We start from the raw sequence: 21,735 nt of genomic DNA on the forward strand, positions 1-21,735 counted from the left end.
GCTGGGAGGTGGTGGCACATGTCTTTGATCCCAGTCCTAGTAGGTAGAAGCAGGTGGATCTCTAAGTTTGAAGCCAGCCTGGTCTATAGAGAGAGTTCCAGGATAGCCAAGGCTATACAGAGAAACCCTTGTCTCAAAAAACAAACAAACAAAAGTGGTGATGTATTTAGGGAGTTGGAGAGATAGCTTAGTGGTTAAGAGCACTGGCTGCTCTTCCAGAAGACCTGGGTTCAACTCCCAGCACCCACATGGCAGCACCCACATGGCAGCACTGTCTGTATCTCCTGTTCCAGGGAGCCAACACCCTCACACAGACATATACACAGACAAGACCCCATTGTACAGAAAATAAAATAAGTAAATTAAGAAAAGATTCACTCAGCAAATATTCACTGAGCACCTGCCATGCTGACAAGGTAGTACCACCTGGCGAATTCCTGTGCTTCTTGGGAATTGTAAATATGTCCACACATTTCAGGACTTAGCAGAGCTTTAAGCCGGAAAAGTGATTTTTATTTTGCCAGATTATAAATGCACAATATTTTTCAAATTAGAAAAATAAAAGTTAAATTCATTAGATGTCACAAGGCAATAGAATTTAATTTTTGTAGTGAAAACATGCCCTCATTTGAGATTTTTTTCTATTCAGTACAAACTTCTAAATCATATTTCAGGGGTGGTTCTCTTTTTCATATTTTAATGATTATAAAGATTGCTGTAATGGTGAATGAAATACAATCTTTATTTCCATAATTCAGGTTTTGGTTGTCTGCACTGTAATGGTGCTGCCTGACAATGGTTGGCAGTGTTTGGACACATTCTGGTTGTTACTTTAACAGCAGCTTGGAGACGCTTCTGGAAACCCGGTGGGGAGAAGCTAAGCCTGCTGATAAAGCCCTACCTCACATAAGACAGTTCTTCATCACCACCAGTGTCTGCTGCAACGTGTCATGATACCAAGACCGAGAACTAGTTTGATCGCATGTGGTGAAAAGCATATGAACATTGTTTGTAATCTGATGGACTAAGGACATGCACCAAGATCAGTTTCACCTAGCCACTAGAAAGCTGGTCACGCTTGGCAAAAAGCCCATATTTTGAACGTAGAAATTATAGACTGGAAATATTACCAAGTAAGATGCCCTGCTCTGTAATGACGCTAAGCGGGTGAGTCAGAGAAGACTTGACAGGGTGTGCTGTTTGCAGTTCTGCTCAGACTTTCAGGACCTTACTCAGATCCTAGTCTGCACAGGACAGCTTGAGCAGGAGGATGGGTGCACTTAACAGCAAGGGTTGAAAGTCATGTGGAAGGGTAGGTGATGGACCCTGCTAGAATATCTCTCTGGTTATGATTGTGACGAATAAAGCCAAAACAGATGGCGTAAGAACATAGAATTGTATCTATAAACAGCTCACCAATTCTTTTTCTCTCTTTCTCCCTCCCCCTCCTTCCCTCATCTCTCTGTTTCTCATCTGTAACTTCTACAGTGTAGTAATAGAGTAGACCTCGTAGGGTTGGTATAACCAAAATTGAACCAAAGAATAAATAATTGAATATTTTAAGACATTTGAAATAGCCTAGAAGTTAAATATTCTGGGGTGAGAGCAAGTGTTTTACCATGATAAATGTTTGTATACCCAAGTTAGGCTTCTCAGATTGCTCACTTTGATAGCTTTTGAATAACACTGCCTGAGTTGCATGGATTGCCTCTGGTGTGCTTTAGATTAGCTTTTGTTTTTAGTTTTTGACTTCTCATTATTCAAGTGTGGGTGTTTTTTTTTTTTTAACCTGCTTTTGCATTTAAACAGCCCTGTATGTCTAAGTCCTTGGGTGCAAACCTCTTGTGGCAGGCATTGTTTATAATACTGCTGTAAAGAAAGGGAGTATCAGGCGCTGCTTTTAAATTGACCACTGAAAACGCATTCATGAATAACGTGAAAATATGACAACTGTGAAATGTTTGCCTTGCAAGTTTTTTCCTGTGGCTTGATTGAGCCTCCTCCACCCATCAACTCTGAGCAGGCAGCAGTGGAAAGTTCCTTACGCTTGATTGTTGCCACTAACTTATTATGAAGGTCTTTTCCCCTCAGTTGAATACAGGATCCACTCAGAACTGGCCCAAGTCCCAGAAGACCATTGCAGATAAAGCTATTATCCTTTCACTGTGCATTATTCTGGGAAAGTATTTATAAAATTGAGCCTTGTTGCACCTGCTGACCTCCTTCTCTGAGGGAGGGAAGGCTTGGAGCAGTAGAGACTGTGTTCATTGAATTCAGATGGAGCAGTGAGTTTAACAGCAGGGACACAACTCTCAGTACTTTAGTTAGCGCCTTTCATTTTTTTGCACATTGATTCCATCTTGGTCTGGGAAAGTCATGCTGACAGTTTAGCTCAAGAAGGCTGTAGTCACATTGGGTGCTCTGTGCTTGTTGGCATGGTTGCTTTTTTTTTTTTTTTTCCTTTCTTTTAAATGGATATTTCTCAACAGAACTTGCTATTTTTAGGGCTAATCTAAAATATTTGGTTGGTGTCAGGTTTCTTCCAAAGTTGCTATGAATATAGCTTGGTGGCATTATCTTAACACATGATAGACAATACTTTCCAGGGAGTTACATACTTAATATTCATTTTTTACTCTTTTCCCCCCTTAAGTATTCAGGATCAAACCTAGAACTACAAACATTTTACCACACAATGTAGCATTAGTTCATGTGCTTTTTAAAGAATTTTTTTCAAAATGAAAAAGAATAGCTAAAAGTCATTTAAAAAACGTAGTCCCCTAACTAAGTCTACCAAAAATGGGAAACCCTTGGGAGAAGAGTGTTGTATGACTAACGTTTCTTTAACAACAGTTTTGCATTATCTTTGCATGAAATATGTACTATTTATGTTTTGGTGAATATGTTATTGCAATCATCATATTTAAATGCTTACCAGATAGTTTTCTGGTTTCAGATATTTTCTGATATGCTGTTTTTCAGAAATTTCTGAAAACTAGTTTGCTTGATCAAACAAGATAAAAGTAAACAAACTTACTCCCAGTTTTTTCCCAAGCAAACCAAGATATGTTTATTTTTTTAATTTTCCTCTCCATTTCTCTGAGATATGATCAAGAGTCTTTATTAACTTTATTAACCGAGTGTTGAAGTTGGCCACTCTGACCTCACAGTATATTTTGAGCCCGTTTCATAGTGGTACAGTTTAAGAGCTCAGTATTGTTCATTGTGCCAACAAAAGCTCTTCTATTTATATTAAGAATGCAGTATTTTGCTAACTTAGAAATCTTGTAGGAATTTCAGTTAGTTGGATGGTTTCTGTGTATAATGTGGTAAGTGCTCTGCAAAACCAAAGCAGCACCAGCCTGCTGCTTGCACAGACGCTTCTGTTGTTGGAGCAGTAAACCTCCCTGTGTGGAAGTCACTATGTCAGAAAGCTTGCAGCTCAATAAAATAAACTAAACTCAGTGGAGTGTGTCATTCTGACTTCTCAGTGGTATTTAGTATTAGTCATATGATTAGAGTACCCTTTCTATACCAATCAAAAGTTGAATTTGAGCTACTATAAGCTGTCTGAAAATTGGAGAACACTTACCAGTTTATGAATTTGTTCAGTGATTTAATAGTTGAAAATAGTTCCTGCCTTTTAAATAAGAAAAATGTGATACCCCACCTTCGTGCAATGCTGTGTGCAGTATATTCAGTTCTCAGTAATGGAAAATACATGAATCAGAGACAGTTATAGAGTGGTGTGCAGGGTTTATAGTAATAGTTGGGTGCCTGATGAATCCCAGGCTTTCTACCAACTGCTTGCTTATCTCCTAGTTTGTGAGTGTCCTAGTGCCCATTTTATAAGCTTACAGTAAGTGATGTATATATCTCTGTCATCTGGCAAAAATCAGACATGACAGTCAGTAGAGATTTTAGTAATTTAAATTTGTGCCTAAAGTCCATTAAATTGTGGATCATTTCAGAGAAAAGTGTTTTAAATGATTCATAGTATACATTAAGTCTCGTTTTTACAGAATCGATAACAACTGCAAATGTACATTAGTATTACCAAGTTAAGGAGAAACAGTTGGATACTTTGTTCAGAGTCTTCCACCAGCTAACCTGTGCCCTTCTTCCAACAGGCTCAGCACTATGTAGCTACAACATAAAGCCTTCTGAATATACTCTGACTTCAAAATCCTCTGGCTTTTGCCCCAAGCTACCAGTACCAGCCAGGTAAATTTTATTGTAAAGTTGTTAACTTGTAGCCTTTGTTTTCATAGCTAAACTTAACACCATGATGTTCTGAGAAAACTGTCATTTGATGATGCCTGTCACTGGGGCATCCTTGATAACCATATTTTAGAAGTTTGACTAAACTTAATAGCTCTTTGTTTTTGTTTTTTAAATCTTTATAAAAATTTACTCACAGACAACTTCTCTTGTTCTCAGATATTTCAAGTTTCCCTCGGGGCTCTGGTGTTTTATTAATTTTACAGTTTTTAAGTATATAAAACTCTGAATCATTGTCCAGTCTACAACAAAGTTGGGTCCAATTCCCACTGTCCCCACAGGTGCCTTGAGGTTGATCCTAGTAGCACCAACGGAGGTTATTTTTTATTTACTCCATAGTTCCAAAGGATATAAATGACCCAGCTGTTGTTCAGGTCATATCCTTCAGGTGTATTCTCAGTGTTAGGCTATTTGCCAAGGTTGATCCAAATTTTATTTATAGCAAACATTTATTATTAAATACTGACTGTATGTAATAGACCAAAGATCAAGAAATATTCTTTAGCAGTGGTTCCCAGTACTTAGAAGTAAAGCAAACATTAACATGACACATACATTTTTAAACATACAGACACTCAAGCATTATAGAGTATATTCTCAAAATTATATATATATATATATATATATATATATATATATATATATGTATATGTGTGTGTGTGTGTGCGTGCGTGTGTGTCTATATGTGCACACACTTTGAAGTACTTTAGCTTTCTAACAGTGTGACATGGGAAACCTATAAAGTGACTATGTTATAGGGGGCTATTAAGTGAAAACTTTGAGATTTGAAAACACGAAAGCACATTATGTCAACTTTAGGATTACTTGTGGCTATAAAACTTGTGCTTAACTTCAATTTTAAATTTTCTTTTGCAAAGTACAAAACAGACACATTACTTAAATTGATTTCTAGTTCTTTTAAATCAGAATTTAAAGCCTGTAGGCATAAAGGGACTGTTTTAGAAGAAACTCAGGAAGAATTTAAAAATTACAGCCTTAAATCCAGGACTCAGGAGATTGCACTAATAGAAGTGAAGACTGCTAGGCATGCCTCAGCCGCAGAGCAAAGGTGCTCTGGATCCAGTCATTGTAGAAAATGTATTGATAATAACAAGCCAGAGCTGGGCCTGGAAGTATAGGGCTATAAACCCAAATGCTTAAGATGCTGAGGCAGGAGGATCTCAACTTCAAGGTCTGAGGTAAATAACAAGTTTGAGGCTAGCCTAGGCAACTCGGTCAACCCTGTCTTGGAAATGTGGCTCAATGGAGAAGAGAAGAAGAATTTGATATGCATATCTATCCAACTGTTAAAGTGTTTTTAAATGTATATTTTGAGTATCGACTAATTTTTTCTAGGCTAAAGCATACTATTTAAAAACAAAAAAAACCAAAAACACTAGAAAGCCCTGGGCATGGGAGTGAGGTTGCTTTGCTCCTTCATAATTGTGGGTGGGTGTGGGTATAGCTCACATCACAACCCTATCTCACAACCTGTGATCCTTCCATATGGGCCAGCTTTGTTATTTACTCATTTCTTTTATTCATTTATTCATTCATCCATTCATTCATTTTGAAATTTAGACAAGAGTCTCACTATGTAGCTCTGGCTGGCTTGGAACTTAGAAAGAGTATACTGCATGTGCCTTACAAGTACTGGAATTAAAAGTGTGTACCGCAATTCCTAGCCCTCATTTCAATACACGTGTAGGTGTGGGTAGGTGCCTACAGAGGTCAGAAGACCAAGTCTGAGTCCCTGGAACTGAGCACTCTGTGATGTGAGTGTGGTCCTTGTTTCCCTCTCCTTTCACATCTTCTCTTCATCCCCTTCCCCTAGGAACATAGCGTCCACTGGGACAGAGCAGCAAGGACTTGAGTTCAAACAAGTCATGACTTCTAAACTTGAATTTGAAATATTTCTGTGGGGAAATAGAAAAGGGCACATCGGTCATATTGATTTCCAGTTCTTTCAGTCTTGTTAGGCTGCTACTAAAAATCAAAATGTAACGTCTGTAGACATGAAAATAGACTCTTTTCAGTGATGCTCAGTAAGAAAAACCTAAAATTTATAGTCTGTGGGGGACTTGTCCCATTGTTCTTCTTACCAGCTGGAATAAATCTGTTATGCTGTGTGTAAACCAAGTTTCTCCATGAATAAATAGAAATATGCATTTTTTTTTTTACGTTAGGGTTTCCATTGCTGTAAAAAAAACACCACGACCAAGGCAACTCTTATAAAGGGAAACATTTAATTGGGGCTGGCTTACAGGTTCAGAGGTTTAGTGCATTATTGTCATGGTGGGCAGAATGGCAGAGTGCAGGCAGACATGGTGCAGGAGAAGAAGCTGAGAGTTCTACATCTTGGTTTGCAGGCAGCAGATGGAGACTTTTTCTACACAGGGTGTAGCTTGAGAATATATAAGACTTCAAGACCCACCTCCACAGTGACATACTTCCTTCAACAAGGCCACCTACTCCAATAAGGTCATACCTTCTAATAGTGCCAATCCCTGTGGATCAAGGATTCAAACACATGAGTCTATGAGGACCAAACTTACTCAAACTACCACAATTCACATTGACAAAATTATTTCAGGGCTTAAGATAATAGATGATAAATGTCCATTCTTTTTTTTTTTTAAGATTTATTTATTATTATATATAAGTACACTGTAGCTGTCTTCGGACATACCAAAAGAGGGTGTCATGTCTCATTACGGATGGTTGCTGGGATTTGAACTCAGGACCTTCGGAAGAGCAGTCAGTGCTCTTACACACTGAGCCATCTCTCCAGCCCCAAAATGTCCGTCCTTGATACCCAGCTTGAGAAGTATTCTCTCTGCCTCCTGGGTGCCCAGAGGCACACAGCTGATGGTAACTGTACCCAGCTTAGGGAGAGCGGCTGCAGACTGCTTTGTAGTAAACACTAATACACATTAAAGGTGGGATAACCTGTGAGCTTTGGAGTTTTCAGAGAAAATGCCTACAAAAGGCAACAGTTTACCCAAATTCATACCTCTGTTGGATGAAATGCCAAGTGGAGAAGCAGTGTGGGGAAGAGCCACCCTGAATGCTTCTAGTGGTGTCACGGACAGCGAGGGATAACAACAAGGACAGAACAGTCTCTCGGTTGGTTCTCTTATTTAGGTTCCTCCTGATACCGGGACTGCCTGGGTACCAGGCAGTTAACATAATACTGAGGCAAGAAATGAATAATTGAGACACGGTATTCCCATTCTTATTTTCAAGTGGAAGATAGATGGATGGATTGATTTACAAATCACTTCCTATGTCTGACCAACATCCCATCTCTCATATGTATTATTCTCTCATTGAACCCTCACAAACCCTGTGCAGATTTTGCCCTTAATTTGTTGATGAAGGAAAGGGGAGATGAGAGAAAGTAAGTTACCCAAGGATGCACAGTAATTGCTGTGAGTCAGAATTTGAGCATAGCTCTTACAGGACCTCTTTGGCAGTTGCTGCTGTTTCTAGAGTATATAAAAATGAAAGGAAAGAGAAAATGAAATATACAGAGAGTACTTTATATGACTGCTAGATTCTTCTTGATTTATCTTCAGCTTTTTATACACTGCAGAGATCTTTCTAGAATACTTTATTATTATTCTTTTCTCAAAACTTCGAGCTAGAAATAATGTGTGGTTGTTTAGTTTTAGCTTGGGGTTCTGAAGTAGCAATTGAGGTGCTCATCTCTGCCTCCTTACGTGAAGGAAGGCAGGTGACCAGGTTATCAGGCACTGTTGGTCATACACTAGGGACCTTCTTCACTGTCGTAGTCAGGACTCAGAAGGGAGGTGAGCAGTGTGTTTGCCTAGGTAATACACACTTTACCTATGAGTGGCTCATTTTTAAAAGTATCTTCAAAAGACTTGATGCATATACATTTTATTCTTGTTGGCTAATATTTCAGTTATGTGAAATGCCAGGCCCTACAGGACACACACTGACTTCTTCAAGATTCATTAGTTTGTGCCCTTGAAAGAGAGAGAAACTTACTGTAAAGAGAGTTCTGTGTGCCCTTTCCATTAAGTAAAGACTATATCATATAGGCTAGACGATATTACAGACATGATCTCATATACCAGGATCTCAGAAGTGTTTTCTCAGGGGATGTGAAATGAGAGAATTCATTATGTTAAATAGGACTTAAGCAGTAAAACCACAAGCATTTCCATGTAAGAAGTATTCAAAATAAAAAAGAATTCTGTGAGAGTAACCTGATTAAATGCATTTTGTCCAGGTATGAACTCACAGACAATAGATTTAATCGCTAAAAAATCTTAAATAAATTAAGCTTTAAAACAAAAGAAAAGCTGGACAATGTTGGCGCACGCCTTTAATCCAGCACTTGGGAGGCAGAGGCAGGCGGATCTCTGAAATCGAGGCCAGCCTGGTCTACAAAGTGAACTCCAGGACAGCCAGGGCTGCGCAGAAAAACCCTATCTCAAAAACAAAACAAAACAAAAAGAAAGAAAAATACAAAACTGAATATGGTAACTTATAAATAACCAATAATGTCAGCACTGGGGAAGTTGAGACAGGAGGATTGCTATGAGTTTGAGGGTAGCCTAGACTACAGAGTGAGACTGTGAATCAGAAACTAAACAGCAGCAACAGGAAAGTTGAAGGGGCTAAGAGTGTAGTTACGTGGCAGAATCATGGCCCTGAGTTCAGTGGGAAGGAGGGGGGAAAGAGGGAGGGAGAAAGGGAAGGGAAGGAAAGTAGGCAGGCAGATAAGAGTTTTAACTTCCCAGTTAAGGATTTCATTTTATTTTTGAATAATGGGTCCATAAATTCTTTCCTATTTGCTTTTTATTTGTCCTAGTTCAAAGCAGATTTTGACCATTTTGACTATAGACAATGCAATTACCAGTTTTTGGTACTTTTATACTTTAAATTTTAGAGCTACCAAGTATTTTCTAACTAATATACAGTAAATTATAAGGTAAAAGGATACTGTTGTTTCACCCTAATTCTTTGAAGGGCATTTACAAGAGTTGGCCAAGTCAGGTCCAAGCAGCCTGCCGAGGCATTTCTTCCTAAGTAGATAGGAAGGATTGGGATTTTAAAGGTACAGTCCTTCCCTTCTGATTCTGAATTCATAAGGATGCCAACTCTGACCGTCCTGGCCGCGCTGGTTCTCAGGATTGGAGTCACAGTCTTATGAGCCAGCTCGCGGGTAACAAAGGTGATGCTGGTGCCCTGAAAAGACTTACAGAACAAAACCGAGAAGACAATGGCTTGTGACTGTGCAGTGTCAGGAGAATTAGGGCTTTAATCGATATCTGGTAGGAAACAAGAAAAGCATATGCAGGGCAAATGAAGAAGGACTTTAGGTGGGTCCCGTTCAGGTTAAAGGTGGGGACCAATGTGTTCAGCCAGAGCTATATCGGAGATGACAGACCAACACACACAGAAGGTAGAAATGCAGGTGACTATAGACCAGAGAACATTTGGGTGTGTGTGTGTGTGTGTGTGTGTATCTATAGCTAGACAGAGGTACTGACTTGACAGAAAAGACATCTCTCTAGATAACATAGGGAAAAATATAACCTGCCAGTTATAACAGTATCAGTTGAATATCTTTTGCCCCAAACCAGCCTCTGTTGACTTAGAAATGTATAGCTAATCCAGTTTAAATTCCTGTAGTGTTTCTAACTGCATCTACTTCACTTAAAAGTATTAGGTAATTTGATACCTTTTCTCATTTTTAAAGACATAACACTGTTCAAGAAACAATTGCTCAGAATGTTCTAGCCTCCTACAATTTAAAATAAAGTGTTAGGAATTTGACATGAACTCTCTAGGGAGCTCATTCAATGCCATTTTGGAAGTATACACATACAGGTACACAGAGAATGGGTTTTTAAAAAAATGAATATTCATGTTATATTGTTACATCATTTTTGAATACGTTTTTACTGAAATAGATCTAAGGTAAGGCTTCATCTTTAAAGTTACTTTGTTTTTTGTAAAGTCGTCTTGTGGATGATGTTGCTTATTACCAATAGTGTTCATTTAACGGAAACAGATACATAGTTCACTATTCTGAGTTCAAAAATATTGGTTTTTTTTTTTTTTTGAGGAAGGAAACAAAGACTGTATTTTGCTTCAGGTCAGTTATTGTTTCCCTGAGATTAAAAGCCTTGAAGTTTGATGTCCAACCATATAACTTTACAGTATCAGTTAGTTACTAGTTAGATTAATATTAAAGATTAAGGACACAAAAACAGGTCTCCAGGCCAGCCTAGTATATTAGACCTGCCACTTGTCACACAAACAGCTCTAATCATGTTAGGTTTGTGGTAGGATGGCCAAATTTTAACTTAGTTTATACATGTATATTTATACATATGTGTTTATATGTATGAGCTCTCCAAAAAGCCTAGTGTTCTCTGGTGCACAGTGTTATCATTGGTTAGATATGTATATATGTGTTATACTCTCAGTAGCTGAAGTAGATCCATGTTATTACAAGCCAGATTCAAGTCATGCCTCATACACACCTATGTTCTCTCAAAAGTCACAGCTGTAGTACATGGAAGCTTGGGTTAAATGACTAGATCAGTTTTCTTTTTTTTTTTTTCTAGACACATGTCATATATATGATATATGTATACCATATGTATCATTTATATGCCATATAAAAAGTAAGGACATTTGCTGGAGTGTAGTTGAGGAGTAGAGCAGTTATCTAGCCTGCCTGAGATCTTCCCTGGGTTCATTGCCAAGCACTGGGAAAGGGAAGAAAACACTCCAGCATTGCATGACCCTAACAAGATGTGTATTTTTCAGTCTTTACTAGAGTATTCTGTTGTTCCCATATTTATGTGTAATCTTTTAAACAGAAATGTCACCACTACCTTATATGTAATTTCCCCATGTATTTCTGTGTTATAAACATTTCTGTAGATTAGTAATAATGGCTGTTTTAAGTTGTTGTCTGTTAATGTCTTGGCATGCTTTTGTTTTAATGAGGTTATATAAGCTTGTGCCCTAAACACCTTTATTAATATGAGGTTTCCTGTGATGATTTGAAAGAGGAAACATTCTATTAATGGTGGCCCGTCTCAAGTAAAAGCATGTGTGTATGCTTACTTTAAGTTGTGTTTGGCAAGCGTTCCCTTCCCACCGAATGAAGTACATGCTTGTAAGCTTCGCCATCTGCCTGCGGTAGATGTGCAGGGTGCAGGATCTCGTGTGCTTGCGTTTGCTTCTGGTAGTTCTCCATGCGTATGTGTATGTGTGTATTTCTCTTCGGAAGGGGAGGGTAATGTCTTCTGTTGGAATGCGCACTCCACCCTCTCTGATAAACTGGTAAGATTGGCATCTGTACGCACAGCAGTCATCTTCATAGCGCACAGCACTTAGCTCCCATAATGAATGCGCGGGGTGGAGTGTATCGCAGCCATTCTCACCTCTCATTTGTGTGTTTGATGTGGCATTTATATTACGTAGGAGTAATTTTTTTTCTGATTTTTTTTTTCTTGTGTCACCAGTGCACCTATTCCATTCTTCCATCGCTGTGCTCCTGTGAACATTTCCTGCTATGCCAAGTTTGCAGAGGCCCTGATCACCTTTGTCAGTGACAATAGTGTCTTACACAGGCTGATTAGTGGAGTAATGACCAGCAAAGAAATTATATTGGGACTTTGCTTGTTATCACTAGGTAATTGTTTTTCTCATTATTAGCTGTTGCATAGTACTGCAGAAGGCTGTTCTGGTTTTAGCCAAAATATGCGTACAATTGGAGATAACGTGTAAAATGTTTGACTACCCATGGCCAAAATAACTGTTTCAGATTACATATAACTATATACATAAAAGTATGTATGGCATATATCTGAAACTCTTTCTTGTTGCTTCTTTTTTTTTTCTTTGATTAAAGACTTGTTTCCCCACTGGTTACTAAGTCATGGTTGATTATCTTTAATAATAGCAGGAGGCCCCTTCTAATGATTTAGTAATCCTCTTGGTTTTAGATATCATTCCAAAGGTATATTTACACATAAAAGAGGCTATTTTATAGAGAGGGAATATATAAAGATCTTATATATTCTAAGGGCATAGGTTACTCTTGACGTATGTAATTTTACGTTTATGCTATAGTATTATAGTATTATTGCCTTTTTGGAAAAGCTAGGTAATCTCCACTTGTTAGCCACAGAATTATTTAGTCAATAATTAGATTCTAAAAATTAATTTTATTTTAAAAATAAAAAACCTACATTATTCTAAAACTATAGAAGTGCATATCAGAGTTTATAAGACTTCTTTCTTGAGAATTAGAAGCTAGTAGGAGCCAAACAACTATTCCATTGCATAAGTAAAATTAGTATTTATGTATGTTTAATAGCAGTTGTATTCACTGAGAAGATATAAGCTGTATCTCCACCTTTCTTATCATTAGACAGTGTTTTCTTTTTGCATAGTGCTACTTGACTCAATTAAAGAAATGCTGTCCACATGAAATTATAGTTCTGTGATATGTGAAGGCTCACATCTGTTCTCATTCCTGTGCATTTACTGCTAAACTAGTACTTTAAAATCCCTATACACAGACCTAAACATTTATTTAGCTTTGCAAATGACCCAAAGAAATGTGACAACTTGGTTTTCTGAAATAGTTGATTGTATAACCAAAAAAAAAACATATATAAACTTTAAGAATAATAATGTGAATTCATTGGAATTCTACTTTTATTAGAATATTTCTCTCTTGAGGCATAAGAAAAAGAATATAAATCCAAAATATCTTTGTTCCTTTCTTTGTGGAATGGGCTTTCAGATCATTAAATGTTTATAAAGTATTATTCAGTATTCTATTTCTCACACAGTGGTTAAGTGCCTCCTTTTCAAGCATTTTAACTGCAGTTTTGGCACACTGGCATTTAGTTTGGGGTAGATAAGGGAGTTGGCTGAGTAACTCAGCCTAATCGTTGCTCGTTTCTGAGGAACAGCTTTGCAGTTGGTTAAGAAATGAGATCAGTAGGGATTTGGCTTTAGTAGTTTAAGAATTTTATATTTTATAGTAGGCTCATACCCTCTCTGAGTTGTAGAGTTAAATGTAAAATATTAGACAGTGTTAAAATACCATCTCCTTTGCTGAATTAGAGAACTTTGACCCGAGACAGTACAGGCTACTCAGGGCAGTATGGATCTGCAGCCACATGCTCCGGTTTTTTGTGTTTTTGTTTTTGTTTTGGTCACCAACATGACATGTCATGCTCTACACCTCTTGTGCTGATGTCTGTGTGCATGTCTGATGTCTCCCTGATGATGACTGCACAGCAGCCCTGGTTGTTGTGCAGTCAGCATTTGCATTAGCATGTATTCTTTTCTGTAGTTTATAACCCACACAGTTAGGACCTTTGGTTTTCAGAGATGCTATTTAAGTGTGTGAATCATAATTTCAAAAGCAGCCCGTCCCTTTTCAAAATCGTGGTCATGAACTAAGTCAATAGCATCGAATTATTCCTGTAGGAGAAAGCAACACTCGTAAGTCTCTCTCTTTGTATTTTCTCGTGGTTTTCAAATGATATTTGTGTTCTGTGTTTTCTCTGCAGTTCTGTCCATGATCCTGATGGTGATTATCAGGTATATATCAAGAGTGCTAGTGTGGATTCTAACAGTTCTGGTCATACTGGGTTCACTTGGTAAGCAGTTTCCTCCTCCTTTGCTTTCATGGTCCCTAATTAATTTCATGGTAGAAACTGAAATAAAAAGAAGAAAATGAAATTTTTATCTTCCCGTGCTAGTTCTTCTTCATAATGCGTGTTTATTTTTGCCTTGGGGGTGTTATAATTATAGTCTCGTTCCCTCATTTCCCTCTGGTTAGCACTTGAAGCACGTACCCTTTTCTGTGCACATGCATATGGGCACGCAGCATTTAGTTAACATTTTGAGCTCCGTTGCCTGTCTCTCCACGTATGTCTGTAGTCCGACTCATGCTTATCCTTCTGCTGTTCACACCCGCTTTCCCTTCTCTAGCGCTTCTGCATAGAATATTTTCTGACAGTCTTCACTGTATCTGAGATAGTTCTACTATAGTTGGTAGCCTGTGTTTATTTGTAAGATACTGCTTCATCCTGTGATTGTTAGAGGCAGAGATGATACGTGCCGTTCCCCAGCCTTTGCAGAATTAGCATTTTCTGACCTTCCTGCGTTACAGGCTCCCTTCTGTTCACTCATGCTTCCAAGCCTTGTCAAATAATCATAGCTTTTAAATTCAAGTTATTATTACATTAAAATATTGTTTTTACATACTGTGCCTTAAGGATTTATCTAGCCTTGTCTTGAGAGGCCTCCGGCTTACGTTTACATTTAAGGTTAGGTTTCTTGGACCGATCTTCTGGATCCTGTGTCCATGAGCCTTTCTGAGTGCGTCATTTGGTTCACCTTTGTATTGACCGAATTCAGATGATTTATTCATGAGGGACTTAATAGATCCCGTATTTTCCCAAGGTCTAGATGATCACATATTGTCTTTACTTTTACACGCACGTTCTGGATTCCCTGGGTAGAAGCGTGTTCGGTCGGGCACATACGCCCCTTCCTGCCTGTGCATCCCGAATCCTCAGACTGACCACATTGCAGTCGGGCACATACGCCCCTTCCTGCCTGTGCATCCCCAGAACCTCAGGCTGACCAGACTGCATTTTGTTTCCTTCCCTGATTCACCCCTTAGAGGTTTTTATGTGTTTTCCAGCAGCCCTTTAAGATAAAGGCTTTAAAAAATGAGTCTGCTTCCTCTCCTTGCCTGTCGTCTTTTGGGAGTGGCTCTTTCCCACCTCAGAAGAGCTGCTTTTGTTTCTGTGGTTGGTCATTGGTCCTGTCCCAGTGGCGGTTTTTCTTGTTAAAGGCATGGCTTAGTCCACGATACGTCATAGTCTTCTGAAGAGTCTTGCTGTTCTCCTTTCCATCGGGATGAGTTGGCCAGGCTGACTCTCTTCCCTCTTGGTGTTAATTTTCCCACTGTCAGTCCATGTCTGGCAAAAACAGAGGGCCTGAGATCTGATACTCAGTTCCGATCTCTGCTCTTCCTGCTCGCATCTGGCTTTTCCTCTTCTCATCTGTGGCAGCCTTTGAGTCTGACTCATGTTCAGATATGTCGCTTTAATAATAAACCTCAATTTACCATTTACTGTACAAGGTATTTCGTTACTTAACTTGCCCAATTTCAGTTTTCTAATTTGTGAAATCAATAAGAGTGTTTACTAGCCGTAATGGATAAACTGGGTCACCCTCGGTGTTAGCCCGGATTCAGGAGCTTCATGCACAGCGGCTACAGTAAGTGTGCTGTAAGCGTCTACTGTGAGCAGCCTTAACGTAGGTGTTTTCACTCCGCTCTCCGACAGCTTCAGCCCCTCTCTGGACTGCCTGCTCCTATTTGTAGAGAGTGTAATTCTGTTCATTTTCCGATATGTTAAACAGTTTTCCAAGCAGCTTTCTGGTACCTTGGGACTTCAAAGGGGAAGAAGAATCTTTATATACTTTTAGTTGATTTGTTTTCCACAAGTTTTCATTAGAAGAAAACTCCACAGTTTACTATTCACCAACAAATAGGATAGGGAACTTACAGGTGGAGGTCGGCTTGATAAGTGTAGATCTTAGACCAACTTTTATCTGCCAGATATTTCTTATAGTAGTCTCCTTACTGTAGCCAATCACTGCTTTGCAGGATAGTCTGGCATGCAGGTATCCTTCGACCCATACCTCCCAGCATCTTTCTTGCTGGCCTGCTTTAGGATGGGTCAGTGATCTTTAGGATTAGAGAAGGAGCTCTCCTAGTATGCAGGGTCTTGCCTCAGCCTCCTAGACTTCTCTCTAGGATGCTTTCTCCTTACGTAGTTTCAGAAGTTGATCTTTCTCAGACGTTGCTGTCTTGCCCAGACACATCATCTCAGTGAGGCCTTGCTTATCAGTGTTAAAAAACTGCAGCACCTTCCTCAGCCTAGTATTGTCCTGCCTAGATTTTCCACTTAGATTTCACATTCTCCTGTGAGTTACTTCTGCTAGTTTACATTTCCTCATTGCTGTGTAAACTCAGTGAGCAGAGAGGGTGGGCATCTGTTTACTGTCCTGTCCCTGGTGAAGAGGTGCTAAATAAATTCATTGGGTGGAAATCCAGGTATATGTGGAAGTAGGTTTGCCTTGTTATTCAGTCTTTTTACGTCTGAGCTAGTATTAGAGATAAAAGCTCTTTAGCCCCCAAACCCAGTGCATTCAGAGGTTTCCTACTTTTGTTCCCACCTTTGGGGAGAACTACTTTTTTTGTCTGTTATTCCTTTATCTAATCTCTGTTCAAATATTTAATCAGTTGCATGGCCTTCAGCGCTAGGCCTTGTTATTATAGTTAAGTGGATTGTCACCGTGTCCCAAATGGTCATAAAAAGTGTAGGTCCAGAAAGTTAAGCATATATGTCACGTATTTACTTGTACTGATATTTGCAAAACCAAATTGTCGTGTATCTCCAGGTGGCACGGGTGTATTATGGTGGCTGTATGCAAAGCAAAGAAGGTCCCCCAAAGAAGCAGTTATTCCTGAGCAGCTTCAGATAGCTGAGGACAATCTGCGGGCGCTCCTCATCTATGCCATTTCAGCGACAGTGTTCACTGTGAGTGGGAATGCAGGCGGGGATCTTAGTGTTGTGTGCATATGGTCCTAAGTGGGACGGAGACTCCCTTCAGCCCCTGGACAGCTTCCCCATAGTGTACTCCCAGTTCAAAACTGCTAGAGGCCTCTCTAATCAATGAGTGTTCTTTTTATCCAACAGTTCCTTCTGCCCTGTGTGCCTTTTGAGATAATTTTCACTTGGGATGTTTATATTGTCATTTGCTAATAACACTTTTCTCATTGTCAAAATATAATTAACATCTTGGGAAACAATTCTCCATATTGCTGAATAATATATTAAGAAATAGAATATCATTCCTCTTACTTGTTCATTTGTTATTTTTGCTTGTATTTAAGACTTACCTTTTAACAATGCATGTGGTATTGAAAATGTAAGTGAGACACACTCTACTTAGACATGTGTTAGACAGTGACAATCTCACTGACTAGCCTGTAGTTAAAGGAGGGAATCATCTCAAGTTTGTTTTTTTGAGCATCCATGAGACTAATACTAACAATAATGGCACTAAAACTATTGGCTCCAAAGATATTTGTTAGCCGTGCTTCTTTAACTAGAGTTCTCTATGCTAGCTTCTAGAGGAACGGGGTGGAGATTGTGAGTAGCCAATGGTTATTCTGCCACAGGTCCGACCTTAGGAGCTTCAGTCAACAAAGGAGATGAAATACAAAGGAGCACTTCCCTTGCTTTGAGGTGGTAGCATATAGCTCTCCCAACATTGCTCAGACTGATAGGCATGCTGTGCAATTGAAAGAGTCTTGTCCTGACTGACAGTTTGACTGGTAATTAGTGGGCAGAGGGAAGGTCTTCATAGACTGAGGAAGTTCCATTAGAGTTGTGCACCATTGTGCGGTTTGGGTTTTCACCACTTACAGACTCGATGCTCTCCTCTCTTCCCCTCCTCAGGTCATTCTCTTCCTGATCATGCTGGTTATGCGCAAGCGTGTGGCTCTCACCATCGCCTTGTTCCACGTGGCTGGCAAGGTCTTCATACACTTGCCTCTGTTAGTCTTCCAGCCCTTCTGGACGTTTTTTGCTCTCGTCTTATTTTGGGCATACTGGATAATGACACTTCTCTTCCTTGGCACTACTGGTAAGAAATGCAGTTTCTTCCCCCGTTCATGAATCTAATTTGTACCCGTACATTTTAAGTCATCAAAGAGGTTAGGGGTGTAGCTCAGTATAGAATGCTTGCATCCATGGGTGAGAGCCTGTTGGTCCCTAGTACAATACACCCCCCCCCCAGAGAGATAGAATTCTTCATAAATTTGTTGACAGAGATCTAGTAGCCATCAAATCTTAACAAGAGGGGGCATCAATAACTCATGCTCACTTCATGACTTTTAGCAGATCTTAGCAATTTGGATCTAGACCAGCTAAGCCCTAAAACATCTTAATTTTGAGAGGGTCATGGATTTGAAGTGGATTCTCTATTTACTCGGATATTTGGATCCATTTTGAAATGAATTAATAAATTCATAGCCATTGTGCCTTGCTTCACAGTCCAGAGTCATCCTGGACTACTATTGAGTTCCTGATAGTGGAGCACAGGACCAAATATTAAGATATGGGTGTTAACTGTGAGAGGTGAGGGTAATGACGGTGACCTTGTGTGAAGCATCTCTGTCCAGTCAGCTCATACTCAGTAAAGGAATAGGACAGTTATTTCTATGCTTAGAGAATAGTTTACATCTATAATTACTGGGTAAATAAAACCCTGGGAAGGAAGGAAGGAAGGAAGGAAGGGGAGGGGAGGAGAGGGGTGAAGGAAGGAGGGAGAAACAAACAACATTCAGGCCCAAATAACTGATAATGGAATTAGAACTATATCTAAATAGATTAGTTTAAACACCTTTGACGATGCCTTAGAAGAAACCAAATGTGTAATTGTGTGATGTTTAGTTTTGCAACTGTTTAAAGTTATAACAATTGCGTCCCATAGTGAAACCGCACTAAGAGCCAGCATATTGAGTGTTGTGTGTCGCAGGAAACCCTACTGCTTGTTCACAGTCCGTAGCCACGGGTCTTAGTTTCTGCTATATGTGATGTGTGATGCTTCTTTGCTTCCTTGACATCTTCCCAGGCAGTGCTGTTCAGAATGAGCAAGGCTTCGTGGAGTACAAAATCTCCGGGCCTTTGCAGTACATGTGGTGGTACCACGTGGTTGGCCTGATTTGGATCAGTGAGTTCATTCTCGCCTGTCAGCAGATGACTGTGGCAGGAGCTGTGGTAACATACTACTTTACTAGGTGAGACTTTTTACCTACAAGAAAACCCTAGTTCATTGAGTTAGCCATGGCTACAGGCAAAGATAGTGGGGCTAAGGCAACAACCGTCTCTTTTCTGTTTTGTTTTGTTTTTTAAAAAAGGGAGTTGGAAAGGATGTGACAAATGTATGGTTGGTAACTTTGTGGAGTGGATATTCCTCCTCTCACACTTGGCTGTAATTGCCTCCAAACCAGCTTAGCAGACCATGGTGGGACCTAAGGACCTATAAAGAAGTAAACTTGGTTGAGTATCAGGTTAAGAGACCATTAAAAGGCAAGCTTCATTTGTTTCTCTCAGAAGAACTGTCGTGAGACCCCTTTTGCTACCTTCAGGACTGAGACCTAAAGGAATAATCTATTCAGTAGTCTGTTCTGAGCTGCTGGCTGTAGAGATTTTGTTGGTTTTGTTTTGGAGACAGCTGGCTGTCCTACACTAGGCTAGCCTCAAACTCACAGAGGCTCGCTTGCCTCTGTCTGAGCTACCATCGCACCTGGCCAGCTATAGACTGTTTCTTAAAATTCCATTTTCTGATGATACAGTTTATTCCTTAAATAGTCACTAATAAGAACTTTCAAAACCAGTTTGATCTAAAGTCACAGAGCATAAGAACTGCTCTGTTGGTGTTGTAGAGAAGTGAAGCTGATTTTGTAACATTTTTACCACAGTTTTGGTTACTTTGTCAGTTTGTCCTAAAGCTAGATAATATTGCTGTGATTTTTTTTTACACTACAGTAGATTTCAGACCATATATATCTGTATTTCCTTCCTGTTCTAGATTTTGTTTTAATTATCTTCTTGATCATTTTTAAAACAGGGATAAACGGAATTTGCCTTTCACACCTATTCTGGCATCAGTGAATCGCCTTATTCGTTACCACCTCGGTACTGTGGCAAAAGGATCCTTCATTATCACCCTCGTCAAAATCCCCAGGATGGTCCTCATGTATATCCACAGTCAGCTCAAAGGGAAGGTGAGAGCAGTGTGTTTAGCCAGGCTCTCTTGGGGCGCATACACCAGACCTCAATTCTGCACATAGTAGGATAAACTTCTAGATGTTTTCTTCAGAGTCTGAACAAAGTGGGATCCAGTTCTTCCTCCATGTCTCCCATGTACACATTCCACATGCCCTGAACAATCATCTGTCTAACCACGAGTCACCAAGTTTATTGAAACAGAAGCACTTCTCTACCCTTTTTCTTAAGAACCCATAATAACTATATATGATGTGGGTGTGGCATGTTCTGATACATGCATAAGTGTGGAATAACCAAGCCTCCTAGCTTCACAGCACTTATCATATCTCTGTGCTAAGAATATTCATACCCTCATATCCAGGTCAGCTCTGTTAGCCAAGTGTCCCCAGTAGGAGACAGCAGAGGGCAGTGAGTCTAACAGTAAGTCTCTAACCTCTGAGCAGAAGCAGGGGAAGTGGCCTTTGACATTGATCTGGGAAAGGATTTTTTCTTTGTTAAACAGAAAGAACAGGCAACAAAAATGAGCCTGAAGAGTCAAGAAATCCACCTAACCCGTATCTCTCATAAAGGGTTGCTGTCTAACATATATGAATCCCCTACTGACTTTGGAAATAATTTGTGATTTTCAGCATGGCTGTGCTCACAATCTACCTTTCCCTGGAACCTGGTCCAAGAATGTTCTCTTCCTGTTCCCCACCCTCACAACACGGTGTCACCAACCATACTCTGACTCCAACCTTTGGGTGTTTGACATTTATTTTGTCTTGCTGGTCCTGTGTCTTCCTCTATCATATATGTAGTCGTTAGTATATAAATGTTGCTTTGAAGTGATTTGAAAATAATTGGGGAAGACGTAGGTATGGAGGCCTTAACTTACATTGTGATTTTAAAATTTTTATGTTTCTCGAATTTGAAGTTGTTTTCATGATGATTAGATTTTTGCTTCTGTGTTTGTTAATTATTTTTGCCTTTTCCTCTCTCAGGAAAACGCTTGTGCACGATGCATGCTGAAATCCTGCATTTGCTGCCTTTGGTGTCTTGAAAAGTGCCTGAGCTACTTAAACCAGGTAACACACACTACGAGTGACCCACTTTCAAATAGACAGGTGCCATTCCTTCTTCCAAGATAAATTAATTGAACTTAATTGAAAAAAATCTGTGTTTTTCTTCTGGCATTATACATTGTTTTTTGACTGAGTATACTCAAATTTTGTTCCTGTTTTTAAACTAGTGTATTTGCTCACTGACGTTATTATGTTAATCTCAGTTTTGATACATGGATAAACACATCATTGGGTTCATCTTTCTTCAAAAGTCCCTTTTTTCTTAATTCACATCTTTTTTTTGTTCTTGCATTATGTAAGTACTGTTTGAAAGCTTTATTTTAGTGGAAATCTGCTCTGGGTCCTTTTTAGACCTTGACTCTTCTGCACAGTTGCTGCTCTTGGTAGAGATAGCTTGTTTCTTGTTGTTTTGTTTTAATCAAACCGTGAGATCTCTCCAATATTGGCCTGAGGAATATTATCAGAGGAAGTGTTGTTTCTTTTCTGTTTCTGTG

The 21,735-nt window shown here is 39.3% G+C and overlaps 1 protein-coding gene across 7 annotated transcripts in view; it reads left to right on the top strand.

Moving 5' to 3' along the window:
* The window catches only part of Slc44a1 (solute carrier family 44, member 1), a 182,092-nt gene that overhangs the window by 84,138 nt on the left and 76,219 nt on the right, over positions 1 to 21,735 (top strand). For 6 of the 7 annotated variants that reach the window (XR_390309.4, XM_006537531.4, NM_133891.3 and 3 more), the window contains exons 5-12: positions 4,131 to 4,224; positions 11,799 to 11,968; positions 13,866 to 13,955; positions 16,777 to 16,916; positions 17,841 to 18,027; positions 19,018 to 19,183; positions 20,017 to 20,173; positions 21,161 to 21,244. Coding sequence is in view for 6 of the 7 variants with exons in the window: in XM_006537531.4 (XP_006537594.1) it covers positions 4,131 to 4,224; positions 11,799 to 11,968; positions 13,866 to 13,955; positions 16,777 to 16,916; positions 17,841 to 18,027; positions 19,018 to 19,183; positions 20,017 to 20,173; positions 21,161 to 21,244 (1,088 nt within the window). In the remaining variant the exon portion in view is untranslated. The remainder of the gene's footprint in view (positions 1 to 4,130; positions 4,225 to 11,798; positions 11,969 to 13,865; positions 13,956 to 16,776; positions 16,917 to 17,840; positions 18,028 to 19,017; positions 19,184 to 20,016; positions 20,174 to 21,160; positions 21,245 to 21,735) is intronic. The other variant, XM_030253067.1, reaches the window with a different exon arrangement.

Source organism: Mus musculus, chromosome 4, assembly GCF_000001635.26.
Source record: "Mus musculus strain C57BL/6J chromosome 4, GRCm38.p6 C57BL/6J".
Taxonomy (NCBI): Eukaryota; Metazoa; Chordata; class Mammalia; order Rodentia; family Muridae; genus Mus; species Mus musculus.